At 45.4% G+C, this 24,975-nt stretch overlaps 1 protein-coding gene across 2 annotated transcripts in view; it reads right to left on the minus strand.

Annotated features, from left to right (window-relative positions):
* Positions 1-2,116: 2,116 nt before the first annotated feature.
* The window catches only part of ALS2 (alsin Rho guanine nucleotide exchange factor ALS2), a 1,284,778-nt gene continuing 1,261,919 nt past the window's right edge, over positions 2,117-24,975 (minus strand). For both annotated transcript variants that reach the window (XM_078680222.1, XM_078680224.1), the window contains 2 exons: positions 5,164-5,260; positions 2,117-4,793 (listed from right to left, as the gene is read on the minus strand). In XM_078680222.1, coding sequence (XP_078536348.1) covers positions 4,755-4,793; positions 5,164-5,260 — 136 coding nt within the window. In that variant the 3' untranslated portion in view covers positions 2,117-4,754. The remainder of the gene's footprint in view (positions 4,794-5,163; positions 5,261-24,975) is intronic.

Raw genomic sequence — 24,975 nt, forward strand, 5'->3', positions numbered from 1 at the left:
CCCGAGGAATCCGTGCGGGACCGTGACCGTCGCCTCCTGTGACGCCGTCTCGATCTCATTGAGGACCTGTGACGACTCCGCGATCTCCCCCTCCGACCGGCTTCACCGGAGTGGGCGACTTCGGCCCGGCAGGGGCCCTCGGCCGAGGGGTACCCTTAGGGGGCGTCGGGAATCGAGGCAGCAAAGCCGTCCTCAGAGGAACCGGAGGAGGCCTGTCAGCCGGAAGCTGAGGTTGAGGATGAGGTGGAAGTGGAGGCGGGGTGGGATATCGCGGCGGTGGCCCGCTGGGTAATGGAGGAGGGGCCGGGAAGAAACACTTCAGAATACACCAAGCCCGGTGATCCGCCTTCTGTCCTAGGCTAGGGCGTTGGAGAATCCCCCATCGGCACCTGCCGCCTGCTCGACTGACTCCTGGCGCCAGAACTCCTTCTGCGCCTCTTTGGCGTCGAAGAACGTCGACCCAACAGCGAGCGTCGGCCCCTCAACGGCGAGCGTCTCCTCCTCGACGCCGAACGCCTCTTCCATGACGTCGAACGCCTTCGCCTCGACGGCGACCTTCGCTTCGACGGCGACCTTCGCCTCGACCTTCGTATTGACGGCGAGCGTCTCCTCGACGCCGAACGCGTCCTCGACGTCGAGGATCCCCTCAACGACGACCTCCTTCTCTTCGCCGACGGCAAACGGCGGTGTCGCCTTGACGGCGAGCGCCTACGCCGGGCCACCTCTCGACGTCGATTACTCGACGATGACGACGCCAAAATCGTCACCGGTGATCTCGACGGCGGTCTATTCAGTTCCCTCGACGCCGAACGTCAACGCCGCTTCATCCCAGTGCCCTGAGGAGATGGGGAACAGACTGCAGTCATCCCTCTAGACGCCGTAGTCGGTGCAATCGACTCCGACGGAGAATGGGGACGCTTGCTGGTCTTCCTGCCCCTGGGGTGCCAGAGGCCTCAGCATGGGCAGAGGAAGCCCTTCCAGAGCCACCTTGTGCCTTCAGTCTTCTGTCTTTCAGGCCTTGGAGCCTGATCTTCAATCTGTCCCTCAGGGTTCTGTTAGAGAAGCCCTGGCAGATGTCACACTCCTCTGGGACATGAGATGAGGGAAGGCAGATGATGCACACCTCGTGTGGATCCGACTTGGCCTTCTTCCTCGAGCACTCAGGGCTTTTGTCAAATAATGCAGGCATATTGGCAAATAAAGAGTGCACCAAGACAAACAAGGAAGAAACACCAAAGTACTTCAAGAAAAGCACTCAAAAAACTAGAAAAAAGTGAAAAATCACCAATTAAACCCTTGAAAGGGGAGATCTCAATGCTCCGGGGTCCACGCACATGGGCGGGACTATTCACTAGATTATGACTATACACAGAGATCCCATACTACAGAAACAAAGTTGGCATGTTTATGCGGTTGTCAGAAACTAAATCCCTTCTTGTGAACTCGAGAAAGTTTCTAGTAACCTCTGCGCTAGCTGGCACGTCTAATATATTCAATAGCGACCTAGTAGACAAAAGTCCTACGTCACATCTATAGGATGTATTATTCCAATGCGCAGAGCCTATTGGGAATATAGGAACTACACCACAGAGGTGGGCCTGCGCACCTGGAGCGACGTGCATGATGTTTTGCCCTAGAAAGTTTTAAAGATACATCATCTTATTTGAGCGCTCTTTCTGGCCTAGCAGCAGTACAAGTCCCCACTACTTATAAAGGAGGGTCAGAAAGCCAAAAGTGCAACATCACAGGATGACCTGCGAGGTGAAAACATGATATTCTCCTCGGGTAAAAGTTTCCTTCATACACTCTCTGAAAGCAGATACATTCTTTGTATTATTTGTAGAAATAGCAATTTCAAGACCACCAATTAATGAAAAAAAGTCATCACTGAGAGCTGTGTGAATTACGGAGAATAGAAAACTGGATATCTGCACAACATTGATAACGTCCTACATTTATGTGGCTAGATAACCTGATTCCATTTGAAGCGCCACTCACTTCACTGAAGCAGATGCAATTATCTGCATCTGGACACCTGCAACAGAAATTGGTGAAGATATAAAGCATGCTGTGGGCAAATTAAATGATTCATTGAGAAGTACCTAGAACATGTCCATAAAATCATGTCGAACATTTATTTTTTTTAAAAGCCAAAATTCTTTTGAATATGCATGTCAAAACCAATCAACACTACACAATTCTGCAAGCAACTTAAAACCCACCCTTTCAGCCAGTCCTATACCTCAGGCTCTCAATGGATCTGAAGCATCTGGTACTTTTTGTGCACCTGCGCTATCAGCCTCTTGGCTAACCACTTAAATGTCATTAGGAGGGTACCAGTGTGTTTTCCTGGCTGTTGCATCAAAAGCATTTTCGGCAGTGACTTTACAAACACTGTATGGCACTTTGCATTTTTTAACTTAAATATTTGTGCAAACTAATGACATTGTGTTTCTGAATGGCGGATAAAGTGTTATTACCAGTAAACCTCTAGTTTACAAGGCATCACAAACAGTAGGTGTCGGAGACACTATAGGTTCCGGTCCACCCTTCCCCATCTGTAACTTTACTCTTAAAGCACACCAGGCAACCGTAATAGCAGCTGTGATGAGAAATGTTGTTATATTCAACCTTAACATTTTGAAACTATTTCTAGGAATTGCTTGAAGGATACTTCTGGTAGCCATTTTGAGTGACCTCACACTCACGGAAGTCAAGTACAGTGCTGTTGAGGAGGACATAGAATAAAAAGACATCGGGAGTAAATGGCAGTCAACTTGCTTGTGTTTTTGATTGTGCAAAATATGAGTTTCTGCATCCAGCAGTTTTGTACACACATACCGTCAACATTTAATGGTATAAAGGCATGTAAGCCTGGTGCTGGGTGCCCCAATTAACTGTCTGTGCCTCTACACACCAGAACACTTGTAAAACACACGTTTTCATTTAAAGGATTTTGACTGGCTGTTACATAATCAGAAAACTTCCCATTGGGTGGTATCTCTGCCTACAGAAAGTGCCCTGTTCTGTCTGAGGTTAGAACAGTGTGCTGGGGGCATGGGGTGGGAAGTGTGGAAGCAGCGCAGAGAGGACAAATTTACCTGGAACCTTGCTTTCAACCCAGCCAAACTGCAGTGGTCTCAAAGTACTGGCCCCATGTGAAGCACAATCCTAGGGTTGTACACAGAGACACTTTGGTTTCCTATATAGCAGCTCTGTAACAGCTTAATTCAGACATCAACCAATTCCATTCACAGCTTACGGGTCCTCGCATATTCACCACTGCATAGGTCTCCCAGGACACAGTACATGTCTACAGGCAGAAGACTGGCTGCAAAACCATGCAACCAGGCCTACCATTAGAAGTAATTTCTGCAATACTACTTTTGATATATGCAGATCCATATCTAATGTAGGCAAAGAAACCTGCAGTTGGGCGATTAATAAAGAGATGGAGATTTGCTGAAATCCTACACTGTCTCAGTCTGGAAAAAGGGACTTGAACACATGCCAAATACCAGCTTCCCTAGTAAACCCCTCACAGCTCTGCATGGATGACACATTCTATATTGCCTGCTTAATAGTCATTTCTAGGTTGTTGCGCCCAGGAATCCTCAATTTAAATGTCTCTTCTTAAGCCAGCAGTGAATTTAAGACCTAGCAGATGGGGACTGACAGTCAGTGTCTGTTAGAGTGCTGATTATTTTAGACAAGTAGAAACAATCGAACTAACATGGTTACAAGCAAGTTTTTTTCTGCAATCATGGATACCATTTAGACGCTACAGCAGAACTACCTGTAAACTTAATAGATTAATGGTGGTTAAATCATCAAGGGGTTGGTGGTTCTGCATGTGAGACCCCGAATCCTACATTATTAAATCTATTGAAGCTACCAAAAAACACTGATATATGTTGAACCCATAGAGCACTGATAAAAGAGCTCCTTTGAAATGCAGAGGTTTACACCTTAGCCCCCTCTTTGTAGTGACAGTGTCCACAACAGTAGGTCACACCTGCGTCTTCAAAACTGGTAAAGAATCTCTCAGAAACGGAGATAATGGTATTGTAGCAGGGACAAAGAGTAGGTCACGCCAGTTGTGTCACTAGTTCATCGCTGGTCTTCATACACATGACGAAGCTCAAAAGTGTCCTTGTTAAAAAAATGCAAAAATGAGTTTGAAAGGTCTCTTAGCTTATGAGTTTGACCGGAACAGACACCATTCCTGCTGGCCCAAAAATGTTCACGGTGTTGAAGGCCACACTTGACCAAATGAAAACAAAAGAGATGCTTGTAGCTTCCTAAGTAAGGATAAAATCAGGGTCAGAGAAAAATGTTCAATTCAGAAAGTGCTTACAATGATGGCCTGAGGCTCAGCTGTCAATGCATGCTGAAATCAGTTGAAATAAAAATAGAAGATAACATCCATTTGATGCCAGTGCATTGCTCTCCTGAAGAAAGAAGTCCAGTTTTGAGACATTCAGTACTCTGAGTCAGTGTTATGATCCCTCCAGTAGAGAGAGACAAGTGAACTGAGCTTGAAAAACATAATGATTCTGGATGCTTGACACTCAAATCTATCTTTAAGCAGAGTTCCTTCAATGCTTCTTTTTCCACCGGTCATTTCAGCAGCATTGGTGATTAGTAAATGTTCCTGCCTGATTGCTGGTACCTCTCCTCGTTACAGGAAAAAACCATACAGGCTCCAACAGCTTCTGCTCCGTGAATGAGCCTTTGCCAGGATTAGCGGATGTCTATGTGAGCTTCTCACGCTGGATCTGGTAGTAACATGCCTAGAAGATATAAAATCCAGTTTCATTAATCACATTTCACTGCCAATGTGCAATGAGATCTGTGAACTCGAGTTAGACTTGCATGAAGAAGACATATGATGAATGAGGAAGACATATGCTTCCTTTCATTTTAGTTAAGAACCTTACCTCGCACCACCAACTAATTCACAGATCTTGTCTTCAATTGTTGGTAGTACAGTACAATAATGATTAGATAATAATTGAGCACTCTGAAATATTAGCTTATTTGAATGAGAAAAATGGTTTTACAAGTTTCATTCTCAGTCCATTATACCTCTGCAGTATTTATAAGCTATATGGGATGACATTAGATTATATAGTATACTCACATATACAGTTCCACACTCACCTTCAAGGTCGTAAACATAATGCCTTGTTCCCCATGCTGGAGATACGGGTCCATCAGGTCCTCAATTAGGTGAACCTCCGAGCCCAAATTCCTGATTCTGTTGCAAGAGGAATAAATTGAAGAGGTAGTCTATTTAATAGCCCATACATCTATAATTTCTGTTTGTACTTCCGTTAAAAGTAAACTTTTCCCCTGGAATTTCACTACCAGCCAGGTCCTACGTCCCCCTTCAACCTAGCAGACTGTTCCATACCATAAAACGAAAACTGATGTCTATCTTGGGTCTCCATCCTTTTCTGTACTGAGAGCTATTTATGTTCAATTAAACGCATTGAGAGCTACTAGTATTATTACTGTTGTGTAATCTACATATTTTGAATATGTATATTAATTCAACCAAGCAAAAGCTTTTCAATTTAGTAAGCTGGGCTTCACACATGTGAGCTACTCCGAGGTAGCTTACGAGCTACTGGTAGGAGACCCTTTGAAAACTTCGACTGTTAAACCAGACATGACCCCTTTCACCCCCAATTTTAATATATCATCTGGGTGCAGTGATTCCGGACACACCAACCCAAAACAAAGTATATTGCAGATATTCAAAATCTCTGATTTGTCCGTAACTCACTCTCATGGAATTAGTGAGCGATTATCCCACATTCTACATAACACTAAAAAGTTCTAAGCAATAAGGAGTATGTATGGGTTCGAGAAAATGTCTTGGTATACACCATTGGTGTCTTCAATATTTTTGCCAGCTGATTTGTGGGATCGCGTGGTCCATAATTGGAGATTAAAAGGAATAAGGGTGGTGGGTGACCTCTACTCAGAAAGCGGTCTTAAATCATTTGAACAACTGCGGGAACAGTATCAGTTGCCTAGGGAGAACTTTGCTAAGTATCTACAAATTAGGAATTACTTGTTGAATAGTGGTGGCATTATTCAAGCTAATCCCCCGATAGAAGGAAATATGAAAGGAGCAAGGATAGGTACTCTATATGGTTATATGTTAAGTACTAGGGCCAATGATATGGTAGAACAAAATTGCAAATGGGGGATTAAACTGGGGAGACAGGATATACAAATAGAAGTTTCTTTGGATATGGCCAATCATTTATTTCTCTCCGCAAAACTATCTGCCCAACACTTTAGATCACTTTTCAATCTCTATTATACTCCAGATAAGGTTTCAAAATGGTCTGGGGATCTAATAGGGAAATGTTTTCGCTGCGGATACCCATCTGCAGATGATGTTCATATTTTCTTTGCATGTCCATCTTTAGTTAGTTTATTGACGCAGGTGGAGAAATTCCTATCAGAGATTCTAGGTACCCCTACGCAACTATCTGTTACTCAGATTCTCCTGGGGGTAGAGATGGGATCTGGTGTGGTAGGAATATCAAAGCAACAGGCTTTCCTAATATTTCTAGCTACAGCTGTATTTAGATTAAGCATAGCCTCCTTTTGGCTGCAACAGGAACCGCCTTCTTTTGAAGTATGGAGGGCACGTTTTTTTGCTGTATATAATATGGAGTATAGCTTATATGCCCTCAAAGGTCATCGAAAAAAGAAGCTTGGTCGGAAAATTTGGGGCACTGTCTCGCAATACTTGGAGTGTGAAACGTGAAATCCGGTCCTGGCTGGGTCCCCTGATGTTTGTAATGTTTGTAATGTTTTGCATTATGCTCATAGCTCCTCACCTTAATTCATAATTTAGGATTTTCAATATTGGCAATTATTCTCCCCTGTGTATTGTGTATTCTTTATGCTGCTAGTATTGTTCTCTTATTTTATTTTTTCTGTGCCAATTTGAATGCCTGTAGTATACAGTGTATTTACAAGATTGATGCATTCCCACTGACTCATGTATTTTCATAAATAAATTAAAAAAAACAAAAAAGTTCTAACAATAACTTTATAAACTAGGGTGCGAGGTTTTGGATGCTAGATTGAGAACCTAAAAAGCCAATATCCACATTTCCCATTTCTTTTCAAATAACTTTACTCAAGACCTAATTCTCTCTCAGAAATTAGAATTTCACAACTTACATAAAGAAATAAGATAAACCTAAATCAACAATTTATTAGAAAGAGTTTACTAATGAAAAGTAAAAAAAAATGAAGTGCCAATATGTGGGAATGACTAACTGGGGAGAAGATGGGCACTGGACTATAAAGCCCAGTGTTCCTTTCTGTTGACTTCTACGTCCTGTTTGTGTGTAAAATGCAGGTACTGATATAAAATATTGCTCTGAAGGTGTGAGTAATGCCCCGAGGCTTCACGTGGTGCTTTAAAAGTCACCACCCACCCCAACGGCCATCTGGATTCTCCTTCCAGCTTACGATTTCCAATGGAGATCCCCTGAAGATAAAGGGCCTTAAGCAAATGACAAAGAGGAGGCGATGTACTCTACCAGTTTGCTGCATATGTACGTTAGGCAACTATCTTTGGTCAGAGAAAAAACACGCAGGGAGAAAAAACATGTAGAGAGGATTCAAGCAAGTAGATGGGGAAAGAAAAGGTGTGTTCAGAGCATCAAAGATGCTGGAAGACTTCATTTTCATAGTAGAGGAAGGTGGAGATAGATCTGGTGTGATGCTGCAATGTAGGTGTGAAGAATGAAACATATTATTGTATTGTATTGTAATTGCATTTATATATCGCTTACTACCCCCCGACGAGGCGTTGAAGCGCTTTTTCGGCAAGTAGCACGCTACCCCGGGACCCGTAGAGGATTAGTGTTGAATTAGTATAGTGAAACATGCAAGTACATTTTAACTGGTGGATAGGTTAGTCAGTTAATTGGATTTGGAATGATAGCAGAAGGATAGAGGAGGACAAAGGTTTGTATTTATATAGCGCTTGTTGACGCAAGCTATTCAGGAAGCCTACAAAGGATTAGTGGTGAATTAATATGGTGAAATATGAAGTAGTATCAGTGGTGGATATTAGTCAGTTACTTGGAGTGAGAAGGTTGGCGGAGGGATAAAAGGGGAAGAAAGATTCGCATTCATATAGCACTTGTTACCCCTGATGGGTGTTGAAGCGCTTTTCTGGCGAGTAGCACGCCACTCCGGAACACATAAAGGATTACTGTTGAAAATTAGTATAGTAAAAAAATATGAAGTAATTTGAGTTCTAGATATGTTATTTAGTTATTTGGGTAGTATACTAGTATAGTTTAATATGGAATTTGAGAAGTGAACATGTTAGTCTGTTAATTTCGATTGAAAAGGATAGTGGAGGGATAAAAGAGTGAAGGATTTAAAAACAATTTTTTTTAGGTCTTAGCTGTAGGAGGAGGCTTTTGGGTGAGTAAAAAGGAGTTTTGGACGGGAAGACTCAGAGGGAAGAGTTTAGAAAGGTTTGTTTTAGGGGATCGGTATAGTAAAAGAGGTGTCAGATGATGCAAGGAGGGGTAGAGTAGGAGAGAGTCTAGAAAAGGTTATTTTGGCAATCATAGTAGTGGTATGGGGTTTGGGATAAACGAGAGAGTGGATGTAGAGGATATATTGATAGATGTATAGGATGAGAGATAGTGTAGTGCATTGGAAGGAGTAGTAGAAGAAGTTTGAGATGAGTCAGAGGGTTGGGCTAGAAGATATATTGAGCGAAGTATAGGCTGAGAAATAGGGTAGTGCATTAGAAATGCATTAGAAGAAAGTGATAAATATATAGATCCATAATTACATTGAAAGTATATAGATACATAAAGGAGGTAAGTATATGTAGCTAAAGATATTGATAGAGGCACAGGATGAGAAATAGGGTAGTGCATTGGATATGCTCTTTCAGGAGAAAAGTAACAGACACACAGATCCAAGTACATGGAAGGTACATAGGTGCACAATGGAAGAATGTATATGTAGACCAAAGATGATATTTATTTTTTTCCTCTCAACATCATTATTTTACATGTTTATACAAAGTAATACACAAAGATAGGTACATATCGATAGTGAAAAAAATTCTTGTATACAGAGGGATATGCTGTAAATTTCTGTTTGCGTATGGTGCTTATGTGGGGAAGAGCCAAATCTTGAGTAGTTTTCTGAAGATAAGGTGGTTGTCGGTGGACCTTATGTTGGGGGGTAAAGAGTTCCATAGTTTAGCTGCTTGAACAGAGAAGGATGTGCCACCCATGTTTTTTTTCTTGTATGGTAGGATTTTGAGGCGAGATGCTCCTTTAGAGCGGAGGTTCCTTTGTTGAATGTGTTTGGTGATTTTATTCCTGATGAAGAGTGGTCCCATTCCATGTATTGCTTTGTGGGTGATACAAAGCAGCTTGAACGTGGATCTTCTGGCAACTGGTAACCAATGCAGGGCTTTCAAGGCAGGGGAGATGTGGTCTCGCGGTTTGATATGCAAGAGTAGTCTGACAGCCGAGTTCTGAATCCGTTGTAGTCTTTTCATGGTCATTAAAGGTGATCCGTGATAGAGACTGGACAGAATAAGGGAGATGGTAGCTTGGACCTTGTGTGGAAATCCCAAATGAGGGAAAATTCGTCGCAGCGTTTTTATAGTAGCAAAGCTTGATCTTGCTAGCTTATCCACTTGGACATTCATCGACAGCTTGGAGTCCATGGTCATTCCGAGGTTTCTTACTTCCTTCGATACTTTAGGCAGTGATCCCAGTTCATCAGGCCATGCGGCAAGCGGGTTGTAATGTTTCCAATCGCCACACATGAGTATTCCAGTTTTTGAAGCATACAATTTGAGATGGCTCCAGGTCATCCACTGATCCACAGCTCTGAGACAGCTGAAAATTGGTGATTTTCCATTGTCTTTGGGGTATTCCAGTTGAAGGAGTATTTGTTTGTCTTCTGCATAGTTATAGCACGTAGGGTGAAATTTATTGATCAGTAGTGGTAATGACTTCATGTAGATGTTGAAAAGCATGGGCGAGATGATAGAACCTTGAGGTACCCCTGCTTTTGTGGAGTACGGTTTGGATGAGAAAGGTGCGGTATGGATGACATTAGTTCTGTTTCAAAGGTGGGACACAATCCAGTCTAGAGCAGTTCCCTCTATGCCAGCTTTATAGAGTCTTTGTTTCAGAGTGTCAGGGTCAACTGTGTTAAAGGCAGCTGAGAGGTCCAAGAGGAGTAGCGCAGTAACCCCATTGCGGTCAACTGTATTCTTTAGGTCATTCCAGATGGCAAGGAGGGAAGATTCAGTGCTTCTTTCAGGAATTAATCCTGTTTGGAAGTCTGAAAGTATGTCATTCTCTTCAATGAATTGTGACATCTGGGCGAACGCTGCTCTTTCTATCAGTTTGCCCAGGAACAGTCCATTTGTAATGGGTCTGTAGTTGTCAGGGTTCAGCGGGTCCAAGTTTGTTTTCTTCAGTAAAGGGCGTATGTATGACTTTTTGAGTTCTTCTGGAAATATTCCAGCAGTTAAGGAATCGTTGATGATTCTTCTTACTGTAGTGGCAGCAGAGGTTGTTAAAAGAATTGTCTTGAAAGTTTGTGGCGGACAGGGGTCAGAAGGGCTGCCGGCAGGCCTGCTTGCTTTGACCGGGTCCATAAATTCATTGTGTGAGATGTGTTGAAAGGAACGGAGAGGCTTGATTAGAGCATTCTTGGATTGTTGTTTTGTACAAGGGTTAGTGCTGGTGCTTTGTTTCTGTTTTAAGTACGATTCCAACGTGTCTGCTTTGTCCGTGTAATGATTTGCCACTTTGTCTATGAAATCTTGAGTAACAGGATGAGTTCATTCTAGGCAATTTGGTTTGCGAAATTCATTGAGTATTTTATAGAATTCTTTATTTGCACATTTAGCGTTTTGAATTCTGTCTGAATAGTACCTTTTCTTAGCATTTGTGATAGCAGACTTGTATAATGTGTTAATTTTCCGTAGGTGAAGTTAGTCTTGTTTGGTGTTTGTTTTGAGCCAGGTACGTTGCTGTTTTCTAATTTGTTGTTTTATGTCTTTTATTTCTCTGTTTCTCCAAGGCACTTTTTTTTGGTTTTGAGTGGTATCAGGATGTCAAAAGCTTCCTGTAGCCACTCATATAGATTTTGAACAGAATTTATGGTTTCCAGATTTGTACTGGATGTTAGTTGTGTTTCCAAGTGTTCCAAATTGAGTTTGTTCCATGGCCAATAGGTGGATGGATGTAAGGTAGTTTTAGGTGAGTCAGTTTCGTTGTTTTATGTATAGAAGGCAAGCAAGTGGTGGTCTGACCAGGAGACTGGAGTTATAGTTTGAAAGGTAACTAGTTCAGTATTAGCAAAAATGACATCTAGGATATGTCCAGCAGTGTGTGTCGGATTGTGGACAATCTGATGCAGGTTGAATGCGTCTAGGCCAGTGATTATAGTTTTTGGATGGGTTTATATTGGGTTTATCAAACCAAATGTTAAGGTCACCCAGAACGCATAGGTTGGAGTGTATTGTTATCAGGTTTGAAACTGTGTCTAGAAGTGCGTCTGGGAATGTTGCCTTGCAAGGTGGAGGTCTGTAAAGGAGCAGGAATTTACAGGAGGAAGACGGTGTAGGATTGCATCTTGTTAGAAGAACCTCACAATTCTTTATGGAGATGTTGTCAATTTTAGTGATATGTATTGTTTGCCTGAATACAACAGACAGAGCACCTCCTTTTTTGGATATACGGTTTTGGGTGATTATTTGATAGCCTAGAGGAATGGCTTCATGCAGGACGGGAGGCATATCTTCTCCCAACCATGATTCGGTTATGAATAGTATGTCTGGTTTTGCATCAGTGAGAAGGTCGTAGATGTGATGCTTGTTTTTAGAAAGGGATTGAGCATTTATTAGTAGACAGTTTAGGGAGTGGTCTTTGGTGAAAGTGGGACTTTGTTTGGTAGAAGAGTGATCAGTATTGTGTGAGTTTGTAGCAGGTGTGTTTTTAGTGCTGGTATTAGCTGTATTAGGATAGCAAATGTGTAGCTGTTCTGTATCGTGTTCCTCATCCAACATGCTAAGACGGCATTTTGATGGGTCTGCATGTGTATGTTTTGGAGATGGTGTTTGAGAGTGAGTTGGAGTGCTGTGTTGCTTTTGTGGTGTAACATTGTTGTGAAGTAGACATGGGGAAGCAAAGTTGTGAGGTGTGGCATGTTGCTTATATTTTTTGCGTGTGTTTAAGGCGGAAGGTGTAGGAGTCCGGGGAGGTGGTGCAGCATGTAGGTCATGTAGTAATGTACTAAATTGTCCAATGGATGAGAGGTGGTTAGAAGAGAGGTGCTGTATCTGTGTTAGGTGTGGTGGAAAAGTGAAAGCTTGGCATTGGAGTTTGTTCCTTTGTGTGGTTTGAAAGGTGGGTACATGTTTGTATTTTGTGATGGTAAGTATTATGAGGTGTTGCGCTTTGAAGATCTTGTTGTGCTGGTGTGTGTGATATGTTTTGCTTTTGAGGAGTAGTGAAAAAGGGTGCTGATGTATATGTTTCATGCAATGGATTTGGTTGTGTAGTATTGTTTGTGAGAGGAGGTTGTGACGTAGAGGGGGTGGTGATGTGTTTATGAGTAGAGTGTATGTTGTGTGTAGGAGGGAATGAAGTAGAGGTGAGAGTGTTTATCTTAGACTGGTTTGTTGCAAGAGTTACAAAGTGTGGTGGTGTGGTGTGTGTTTGTTGTGTGTTAGTGTTATTATGGTAGAAGGGAGAGGAGGGTGTTTGTTGGACAACTGATGGAAGGATGATTATATGTTTGTTAGTGATAAAAGGTGGTCTGTTAGGTGTAATTACAGCAGAGAGAGTGTGTCTGAATGGGATGTAGTATGTATGGTGTTGATTGGTGTTGTGTTAGTGATGAGTGTATTGGTTAGTGGTATAGGATAGAGTTGTGTACTGTTTGTAGGTGATGGTGGATATGTGTGGTAGTTGGGATAGTAGGGTGTGTAGATGTGGTTTGGTTGGGTTTGTAGTGCATGCTGGTACATTAGTCTGTGCATAGTGTTGTGCATAGTGTACATTTGGTGTGAGTGTGTTGCTCTGTTTGTGGATGTGGATGGTGTGGGATGGGTATTGCTTAATGAGAAAAAGGGCAGCATTTCTGGCCCTAGTCCCGAACAGGCAGCAGCCCTTGTCCTCTCTGCCCTTAACAGGCTCAAACAGGCAACTGCCCTTGTCCTCTCTGCCCTTAGCCTTGACGCCCGGGCTGAGACACCCTAACCCTGGTCTTTTTTTATAGCCCTAGTAATCAGGTGACCCTTCAGCCAATGGGAACCCTAGCCCTAACACTATCCAATCACAACACTAGCCCTAAAATCTAGAACCAATAGGAGACCAGGACCGTACAGCCAATCTTAGTCCTAGTCCAAGCACCCAATCAGTTCAAAAGCCCTGATCTCTACGTCCAATAAAGGCCCTAGCCCTACCAGTAGTCCCAAAACAAGTCCATGCAACCACTGGCACAGGTAGCCCTAGTCCCTACTTTCAATAGAAAGCCTAACCCTACTCTAAGTCCCACACCTAGTCCAGCAACCAATCACACCAGATGCCCTAATTGCTGCTTCCAATTAAAGGTCTAACCCTAGCCCTAGTCCCACCCTACTCTCAACAACCAATAACATCGGAAGCCCTAGTCCCTACTTCCAATAGAAATCCTAACCCTAGCCCTAGTCCCAGCCCTACAATGATTGAATCACAGACCCAGAAACCAATCAGAACCCTCAAATACCCAACCAATGAGGACATTAACCCTGATCCAATAAAAACACCAGATACAACCACCAATCAGTGTAGACATGTACCAACCACTAGCAGACCATATAAGGTCCCTGCGACCTCAGACAAGGTTTGCTGGCCAGGGAGTTGGAAGCTGCTTCTCCTGTTCAGAATCTCCTAGGAGACAGAAAGGCTCAATCCACACTTTGGACTGCAGCAGGTAAGGGCCTCACTAACTTGAAATCTAACAATACTGTTTGAATAAAAGTTTACTCCCTCTGCTGGCTAAACAACGAAGTGCACAGGCCCTAGTAAACACAGTTTAAACAGCTCACAGAAGCACCCTCTGATGTAGAAAATCCCTGATGCTGAGGGGGAGGCAGGGGGGCTGGTTTCACTGGCTTGTGAACACACAATGGTGGCTGGGAGTGCACTGTTTTAACACACAGGTCTTAGCACAGAGCAAAGGAGAAATTTGGAGGGAAAACAAAATTGTCACCAAGGAATGAGAGGGACAAACTACAGAGGTTGGACTGCAAATCCCACAATTCAACACGCTAAATGGAGGCAATCATGAGCAGGGAAAACCACAAGTTTAAAACACAACACAGGTGATAAAATATGCAATTACAGGTAGGCTAAAACTACAATTGTTAACTGTAACGACCACAGGCAAAGACAGTAAAAACAGAAAGTGAAAATCGTTTTTTAAACACATTTTTGTCTTGGGAAGAGACAGCAATAGTCTGTCTCCTTACCACTTCCTGGACTCTGCTCACTGCAATCTGGGGCACAGGTAGGCTGCACCTCACAAGATAGAGGTGAATGATTTGGGGTGCACCCAGCAAGGCCTTAAGGGGATTGGGCAGGTGTGAGAGGAGGGCTCAGACTTTCCTGGTAGCTGAATAGCCAATGGTCTGCTGGCCTGGGGGTGGGGGCTGGGCAGCTGCTTCTCCTGTTCAGAATCCTAGCCTAGGAGAGACAGGCTCAATCCACACTTTGGACTGCAGCAGGTAAGGGCCTCACTAACTTGAAATTAACAAGTTACTTACCTTTGGTAACGCTTTTTCTGTTAGATACAATATCTGCCTGTGGATTCCTCACCTTGTGAATATCCCCCTGCGTCAGCAGCATTCGGAAATTCTTTTTTTAGCTTCGCGCCGACGTGGTACGACGTCACAGAGGCACGGCATCGCGCACGACTCCGCTGATGTCACCGACACCATATTAGGCCCACGCCGGCGTGATGACATCAGTTCCGCCCTTTTTTCCGTGCCTTCGAGGCACACGGACGGACCGATGACAGCAGAAATATACACAGTATACACAGTACACAAATGTCAAGGTGACACTCACAGTGTGAAGCAAAAGCAGCAATGCAACTGAAATAAAACATCTCCTTGACAATAAAAACATTTACATTACAATAAACTCAGGTATAAAAGAGTGGACAACGGGGAGGCGGGTGGGTCAGTGAGGAATCCACAGGCAGATATTGTATCTACCAGAAAAAGCGTTAGCGAAGGTAAGTAACTTGTTCTTCTGATAGATACATCTGCCAGTGGATTCCTCACCTTGTGAATAGAGTCCCACAGCAGTCCCCACTCCCGGAGGAGGGTGTCCACTCTCCTATACTAGAAAATCCTGGAGGACAGCGCGCGCAAAGTGACCCTCCCTCCTCACTTCGGTATCCAAGCAGTAATGCTTCGCAAAAGTGTGGAGGGAGGCCCAAGTCGCCGCTCTACAAATGTCCTCAACAGGAACACCCCTAGACAAAGCAGAAGTTGATGACTTTGCTCTAGAAGAATGAGCTCTTCTGGACAGTCTTTACCCGCCAGGGCGTAGCAAATCTTAATGCAGAGGATAATCCACCTCGAGAGCGTGCGCTTGTGCACCGCCTTCCCCTTCTTGCAGCCAGCAAAACCAACAAACAGCTGGTCATCCAACCTGAACTCTCGTGTCCTGTCCAGGTAAAAGCTCACCGCCCTCTTAGGGTCCAAGCGGTGTAGTTTCTCCTCCTCCTTGGGAGGGGGAGGATAAAAGGTAGGGAGGGTAACGGACTGCCCCAGATGGAAAGTAGTTACCACTTTAGGCAGAAAAGCAGCCCTGGTCCTGAGAACCATTCTTTCAGCATGAATGGATAAAAATGGGGGCTTAGAACTAAGAGCTTGAAGCTCATTTACCCTCCTTGTCGAGGTAATTGCCACCAGAAAAATAGTCTTGAAAGACAAAAGTCTAAAGGGACATGTGTGTAAAGGTTCAAAAGGAGAACCCATCAAGAACGTAAGAAGAAGGTTCAAGTCCCATTGAGGCACAATAAAAGGTATAGGAGGGAATTTATTGGTAAGGCCCTTAATGAAACGTAAAACAACAGGAGACTTAAACAAAGAGGGCTGGTCTGGCAAACAAAGGAAAGCCGACAAGGCCGACAAATAACCTTTGATAGTTGCCACAGCAAAACCCTGCTGGGCCAATGAAAGAGCAAATTGTAGCATATCGGACAAACGAGCCCTTAAAGGGTCACTGGATTTCTCCCCGCACCAAGCAACAAATTTAGACCATCTATAAGAATAGATGGACTTAGTGGAGTCACGCCTGGCCGATAAGATGACATCCACCACATCGTGCGGGAGAGAAAAGGAAATCAGGTTGCCCCGCTCAATCTCCAGGCATGAAGGTGTAAGGTCTGGAGGTGGGGGGTAGAACCTGCCCCTCCATCTGGGAGAGGAGATCTGCCCTGTGAGGGAGACGGAGCGGAGGGCACGAGGAGAGGTGGAGAAGATCTGTATACCACACCCTTCTTGGCCAATCCGGGGCAATTAATATGACTTGGGCCCGGTCTTGGCGTATCTCCCTCAGAACCCGAGGAATCAAAGGTATGGGAGGAAACGCGTAAAGGAGTTGTGAGTCCCAACTCAACTGAAACGCGTCCCCCAAGGCTCCCTGCATCGGAAACTGGAGGCTGCAGAAAGATGGGCAGTGAGCATTCTGGCGAGTGGCGAACAGGTCCACCCGAGGAGTCCCCCACGTCAGAAAGACGTGACGAACTACCTCTGGATGAAGCCTCCACTCGTGGTCGGCGGAGAACTGCCGACTGAGAGTGTCTGCACGAACGTTCAGAACTCCGGCCAGATGATTTGCCATCAGACAAATCTGATGGTCCTGAACCCAGGACCAGAGACGCAGAGCCTCTCTGCAGAGACACTGCGACCCCACTCCTCCCTGCTTGTTGACATACCACATCGCGTTCGTGTTGTCCGTCAGGACCTGAACTGACCGACTGAGAAGGGAAGGGCTTGAGTGCCAGACGTATCGCCCGCAATTCCAGAAGGTTGATGTGAAGCAACCTTTCCTCTAGAGACCAAAGACCCTTGATCTCCAGGTCCCCCAGATGAGCACCCCACCCTAGAGTGGATGCATCCGTTATCACTGTGGCCACCGATGGAGGAAGCTGAAAAGGCTTTCCTTGAGACAGATTGCCTTCCACGCTCCACCAAGACAGATCCGCTGCAGTTTCTCTCGAGATCCTCACTGACTCCCTGAGATCTCCACCGTGCTGATACCACTGCCTGCGGAGGCACCACTGGAGTGCCCTCATGTGCCAGCGTGCATGGTTGACCAACAGAATGCAAGAAGCCATCAGACCGAGCAGGCGAAGGACCTTCAGGACTGGAACGACCGCTCCATTGAAACACAAAGGAATAATTTCCTGTATGTCGCGAATCCGTTGTGGAGGAGGGAATGCACGACACACAGTAGTGTCCAGTACCGCACCTATGAACAGGTTGCGCTGGGAGGGCACCAGGTGAGATTTGGGTACATTTATCGAAAAATCCAACCTGTGCAACAACTGAGTTGTTTCTTGCAGATGATGGAGCACTATCTCTGGAGATTCTGCTTTGATCAGCCAATCGCCCAGATACGGGAATACAGGTATCCCCAACCTTCTGAGATGTGCTGCCACCACAGCCATCACCTTGGTGAAGAATTGAGGCGCAGTAGTAAGTCCAAACGGAAGGACCGCAAACTGGTAGTGCTGCGATCCAACCGTGAAACGGAGATACTTTCTGTGCGACTTCAGGATTGGGATATGAAAATACGCATCCTGCAAGTCGATCGACACCATCCAGTCTTCTTCCAGCAGCGCTTGAGCAAGAGTGAGCATCTTGAACTTCTCCTGCTTCAGATAAAAGTTCAAGATCCTGAGATCCAGGATTGGACGGAGCCTGCCATCCTTCTTGGGGATCAGAAAATACCGGGAGTAGCATCCCTGACCTCTTTCCTGCTCTGGAACCACCTCTATCGCACCCTTTCTGAACAGAGCCAGGACTTCTTCCTGCAGAAGCAGCAGATGGTCCTCCGAACAATCACCCTGGCAAGGAGGGTAATTGGGGGGAAACTCCCGAAAAGGAAGAGCATACCTATTCTCCACGAGATTGAGAACCCAAAGATCTGATGTTATCAATTCCCAATCTTGTAGAAAATGGGTAAGCCGGCCCCCACTGGGCCCACATGGCGGATCTAGGGCTGCTTTGCTGCGGTGGTAGGGGGCTGGGAAGGGGAAGAGGAGGAGGAGGAGGCTTGACGACGTCTAGGACGAGCTCGTTGTCTTCCCCTGTATGACTTGTACAGCGTGTTTTGCTGTTGTTGTGGCTGCTGCTGCGTTGTTTTATAGGAACGAAAGGAAGACCTGCTAAATCCTCTGAAGCGCCTTCCTGTAGTACCCCTGGTCTGAAGACCCAAAGATTTCGCCGTGGCCCTCCTGTCCTTGAAACGTTCTAAGGCAGCGTCAGCCTTCTTGCCAAACAATCCTGAACCATAAAATAGCAAGTCCATAAGCGCAGACTGAACATCAGCAGAGAACTCCGATGATTTTAGTCATGCAGCTCTCCTAGTGGCAACCGAAGAGCCCATGATTCTCGCCACCGAATCAGCCGTGTCCAGCCCACTCTGAATCACTTGCCTCGAAGCAGCTTGAGTGTCTGAGGTCCATCCCTCTTTCCTATCCACCTCAGGAATTTTCGGCACCAACTGCTTCACGGAATCCATTAAGGGATGGATGTACCGCCCCATCAGACAAGTAGCGTTGGTAGACTTTAAGGCCATACTAGCTGAGGAGAAGACCTTCTTGGCAGCCTGGATTCTTTCTCCCCAGGAACCTGCAGAAAAGCACCCGCTGACCTCTTAGAACAGGCAGCCTGCACAACCAGGCTCTCAGGCAGAGGGTGAGTTGATAAAAAGTCCGGGTCACCAGGTGCAACCCTGTACCTCCTCGCAACAGCCCTTGAGACCACAGGGGCTGTCAAAGGCTTCTTCCAAACTTCATAGATAGGATCAGCTAATGCATCATTAAATGGCAGCATCGGCTCAATAACTGAAGAAGGCGAGTGAAGGACTTCAGTTAGAATATTAGATTTGTACTCAGCAGTGGGCAGAGTATTGTTCAACAAACCTGCTGCCTTTTTAATCACAACGTGATAGGGCACCACATCTTTGGAAGGCACATCAGACACAGAAGCCAAATCCCACTCAGGAGAAAGTTCAAGTCCACTGGCTTCTCTTAGGTCATCAAAAGGATCATCAGAATCCTGTAACTCTCCTTCCTCCACGTCAGCATACTGATACTGTTCTTCCTCCAGTAGTCTCATTTTCAGAAACGAAGTCGATGGATCCGGAACCGAATCCGCCGGGGTCGGAGCCGGCATTGAACCCTAAGTCGGGCGAGGAATCTTCACCCGAGGTCGAACAGGATCCTGCAACGAAGACGTGGGCACCGGCGTCGATGGAGTCGGCGTCGAAGGCTTCGGCGTTGAAGGCCTCGGCGGCGCAGGAAAATGCCACTGCGGTGCTAGAGCCGGCATGAAAGGCATGAAGGGCGCAGGAGCAGGTTATATGCCATAGGACCGGTGGGACCAACAGGTGCTCCAGAGGGGTACATAGCCCTGGAGTAAACCTCAAACATAGCATTCAGGAACTGGGATAGATCCTGACCTGGAGCCGGAAAGGCTGGATACGGGCCCCCAGGTTGCTCACGAGGAGGCGGAGTCGTCACGACGTCGATCTCCTCCTCGGGCTGCGGTACCGGGGTCGACGAACCCGCAGGCACCGGAACCTCGACTTCACCAACCTCCTCCACCTCACCTTCATCCTCCTGACCAGAAGGATTAGATTAATCCGGAGAAGGGTTCGCCTGCTGCTTCGAGGATCCTGGCGAATTCGCACGTGAAGCCTCACCATCAGAGTCCTGCACCTCTGACGCTGAAGCCTCCACTTCCTTATGAAGAAGCCTCACTTGCAACTTCGGCCTCGAACTCGAGTCCTTCCCAGAGTGATGACGTGACTCATGGCTCCTCCTCTTATGCATCTTCCTCGAGGACTTTGAAGCATGGGCTAATGACGACTCCGAAAGCGACCTTGATCGAGACCTCGACCTCCGAGACCGAGACTTCGAAGCCTTCTTATCTTTTTTTATTCTTCAGCTTCGCCACAAGGAGCTTCGTCTCCCTCTCCCAAAGGGTCTTAGGAGTAATCTTCTTGCAAGATGGGCAATCCTCAACATCATGGTTGGAGCTCAGGCACCAGACGCAGCATTCATGCGGGTCAGTCATAGACATAGTTTTGCCACATTCCCCGCAAGCCTTAAAACCAGTCTTCTTCGAAGCCATCTTGATAGAAGACAAAGATACAGTGAAAATAACACAGAGTAACAAAGTTACTATAAAGCTACTGTACGATCCCAGAAAAACCGTTAGCGTCGACGATGCGGAAAAAGGGAACTGATGTCATCACGCCGGCGTGGGCCTAATATGGTATCGGTGACGTCAGCGGAGTCACGGGCGATGCCGTGCCTCTGTGACGTCGTACCACGTCGGCGCGAAGCTACAAAAAGAATTTCCGAATGCTGCTGACGCAGGGGGATATTCACAAGGTGAGAAATCCACTGGCAGATGTATCTATCAGAACTAACAATACTGTTTGAATACAACTTTACTCCCGCTGCTGGCCAAAAAACGAAGTGCACAGGCCCTAGTAAACACAGTTTAAACAGCTCACAGAAGCACCCTCTGATGTAGAAAATCCCTGTTGCTGGGAGGGTAGGAAGCAGGGGGGTCCCTAATCCCTCAGATATGTAGCTACAGATACCACCTACACAATGTGACTTTCCTAGAAGTTCACTGTGATGAAACTACAAACATTGGCAAAGTCAATAGGTCTGGAAGATGGTCACTTTAAAATAAACTATTTGTATGGCAAGCATGAACACAAAAAGAAAAGAAAATATGTCATCACCCAAATATGGCCGAAATATGCTTGCAATAAAAATTGCATAAATTAAAATGAAATTAATTTTAAATGTAAAAAATATTCACCAGTTTGGCTGTTTTGCTAGTGATGTTTTTTAAAAAACAAGTCTCTCAGGTGTGCAAACATTTTAAAATTACTTTGAAGGAGAGAAGAATAAATCATCACCTAACCAAGAACTCAAATTTGCAGGCAGTTAAAATGTTACTTAAACACTTCATAACCAACTTTGAAACAAGCATTGTTAAAGCATTGGTAAGTACTGACCTTGGGAAGCTTGCATGTTTTTCTTTTTTTACAATTATAAGCAACAATTATTAAACACTAAAAGTAACCATAAGTAAACATGCTGATGCCTAAAAATAGTGTTTAAAAAAAAGTTTTTAAAAGTTGTCAGTATCCTGACAACACAAAACAACAATAAAGCAGAGACTGGTCCACCAGCTCTGTCACTGAAATGAACTATCTCATAGTCTGATGTGGGCTAGTAAAATGGTCACAATAAAAAGAGTGGCTGAAATGCACTGACCCATTGCCCCAAACATTATCCTGTAGAGGGCAGAATCATCATGAGAATGCTACAGAAAAAAACAATGGATGAAGAGGGTGGACCAAAAACACTTAATTGTAGGTTAGATATAAAAAGCAATAAAATACAAGCAATGGGAAAGCCATACGTGTATCTGTTTTATAAGCCAAGGAGCCTAATTACTTACTGACATGTTTGTGCATGTTGCGATAGAAATGGTTGTGTAGTGGAATGTGACAATAATCCAAATGGTGGATGGCTGAATGCCTCAGAAAATGTATAATTAATGGGGGAGAGTATGGATGAATGGCTGAATAGCTGTGTCGATGGCTTTACTGACTTGACTGAAAATTGTCAGCTAATGGACCACAGACTGAAAGTAAGAGTGTTCTAGGATTTAGCTGTGAAGACCCAAAAGGAACAGTCACTGAGAGATCTCCTGAACCCTACAACTGTCAGAAGGGAGGCAGAACTAGAACAAAGAGTCCTGGTTGGCTGGTTCCAGGCAAAAAGTGGGTACTTCAAGTAAGTAGTATAAACAGCGTGAGGCACTTTATGGCAAAGGCATAATGCTTTGAAGATACGCTGTTAGTGTGCTGCAAGTCAGTGCAGAGATTTTTAGATAAAAGGAAATCTTGGATCATTTGATCAGGACAAGAGTAAGGCAGGCAACTGCATTCTGGATGTGTTGGACTAAGAGAGGGTAAGCATTCTTCCATAAACACACAGATTGACAGGGGAATGAGCAATAGTAATGCTAGCTTGCTTCCACTGCGGACAAGTGCAGGACCAGAGAAGGATTCCTTCAAATTCATGGAGTACAATGGATAAAAGCAGTATAATTTTGCCTCTTGGAGACGGAACAGGATAGGCTGTAGTGTACAAGAGTGCAAGTCTGACTCACTAACAGAACGGGAAACAACATGGAAAACGTTCTGCAAAGAGAACAGGTAGAACACTCGGCATTAGCAGTACACGTTTTCATCATGGAAACAGAACTAGGGCACAGGGCAGCATCAAAGCAAGCATTCTTCACATATATAATATAGGTTTAGCACAATGAAGCAGGGTTGGCTTTTCTTCTGGGTAGAAAACTGACAGCATCTACAGCACCAGTGCAACCAACACATACATGAACAGAAAGGGACAGCACAAGCAGCAAAAACGCAGACTTCTCTCCCATACAAACAACAGATGCAACACTGGACTGCTGTAGCATAAGGTTTACTGACTGAGTATAGGCACAGTATGGTTAGCAGCAGCGAAAGCTATGCTGTCATCATGTTAAGACTAGGTCTGGCACGGAAAGAAACTGTAAGCTTGGCTCACTCAAAAAAGAATAAGTTACTTACCTTTGGTAACATCTTTTATGGTAGAGACTATATATAAGTGTCTGAATGGATGATTTAGTAGGTGCGTGACTGACTATAAGTGAGTGATTAAACGTATCTTACTGAATGCATGGGTTAGTGACTAAACTGTGTGATTGTCTGTATCTGTCTGTCTGTTGGTGTGTAAGCGGCTGCATGGGTCTGTGAATAGCTAGATGAGTGTCTATATGAGTTATTATTATTTTTTTTTTTTTTTAGAACATTTATTGTCACTTCAAGTAAATACAAATATGGGCCTACAACCACCTCGGCCGGCCGCTAGTAAAGTCGTAAGTACAGCAAATCAATGTAGAAAAATACAGCAGCCCGAAAATGAGGGTCGAAATAGTGTCCAGGAGAGAACTTGTATACAAGCGCACTGTACGAGATTCAGGATGTGAGCAGGTTCATTTTACAATAAAGAAAAACTCAGAATCAATGCCATACGGTCATACATGGTCCTACAGTAGCAAGCATGAAACAGGAAATCCGCAAATAGTACTAATACGTTTGAAACATTGGGGGTAAGGCACCCGAGTCAGGATAGATGTAAAAACAAACACATTACGGAGCAGCAGCACCCAACCCCTCAAGACGAAACATACTGTAGGAGACACGAAAAACGACGACACCAAAAAGGAAGAAAGACAAAGGGCCATAGAAACAAAGAAAAGACAAATTAGCAGACCCCATCCCCCTACCCCCCACCCAGCACCCCTGCAGAAGGCCACGGCCTACCCCCCCCCCCCAGCAGCGTGCCTGTCGCCCTAAATGAGACACCCGAAATATAGAAAAAGTGAAAAAGAAGAAAAAGAGGAAAAACGTGGGGAAGGGCCATCGATCTGGCCACCCGGCCCCCCCCCCCCCACCACCGCGCACAATAAACGTCCCAACAGCAAGATCAGAATAGACACGGAAGACATTAATCACCGCTAGCACAAGCAAGAACATACCCGCCGAGTGTCCCCCAAATCACAGTCAGCCAACAATAAGTGTCACTATGAACTAGACGGTCTCAACCCAGGCCCTTCCTATCAGTAGTACCAACATACGTCCACTGATCAGCCAGCATACTTAGCAGAGTGGAGGGTCCAAACGATCCGGGCGGATCGGGCAGCGCTGTTATTCCATGGGACTTCAGCCACCTGCACCCAGCCGAGTATGAATGGCGGAAATCCGTCAATGTCAGTATCGACTTCGGAAGCATCCTCCAGTCCGAACACAGTCTCACCAGCCAGGGAAAGAGAGTCACACCATCCGGCAAGCGCAGAAACGCCACCAGGGCAGCCCAAACCATAGACCGACATTGTGTCCCCTGCCGCCGAACAGAGAAGTGCCCGGACGAGGCACTCACATGTACAACAGATCTGTCCAAAGGAATCTCATGAACCGGGTCTCGCAGCGTCTCCACGATCATAGGCGTAGCTGGAGCACTCATCACTGACGCAGAGTCGGGCCCATCGGCGCCTCCATGAGATCGAACTATGCCCGTGTGGAACGGTGGGATAACAATGGTGGCCATCCTCCTTCCCAGATCCCGAGCGTCCCGGATCAGGGTCGTATGCAGGGTTTTTAACGCAGCCAATATATCTCTGAACGTGGGTTCTTTCTTGTATCGCCAGACCCCAGGACTCTCCCGCACAGCGGCTTCTCTGCCTGGATGTGGTCTGCGTAGGAGGGCGCCGTCCGCCATCTTAGCTGATCCGGCCTCGTCTTTCTCCACTTCACCTCGGGACCGGGCCCCACACCAGGGCGCAACAGGAGTCACCACGAGGATCTCGAAAGTCAAGGCAGGCTTCCCAGCGAAGGGTCACCAAAAGGCAAAACAAAATCTCCGCCGTTCCCTGGGAGCCGCCCGCCGATTACGGGAAAAGTCATTGGTCCTGCCTGGATACAACACTGGAAGGGGGGCCAAGTATCATGCAGTACCCTCGACCCTGCTTCACCGCACATCCCACAAGACACTCCACAAGAT

This window comes from Lissotriton helveticus, chromosome 3_1 (assembly GCF_964261635.1).
Source record: "Lissotriton helveticus chromosome 3_1, aLisHel1.1, whole genome shotgun sequence".
In the NCBI taxonomy this organism is placed as follows: Eukaryota; Metazoa; Chordata; class Amphibia; order Caudata; family Salamandridae; genus Lissotriton; species Lissotriton helveticus.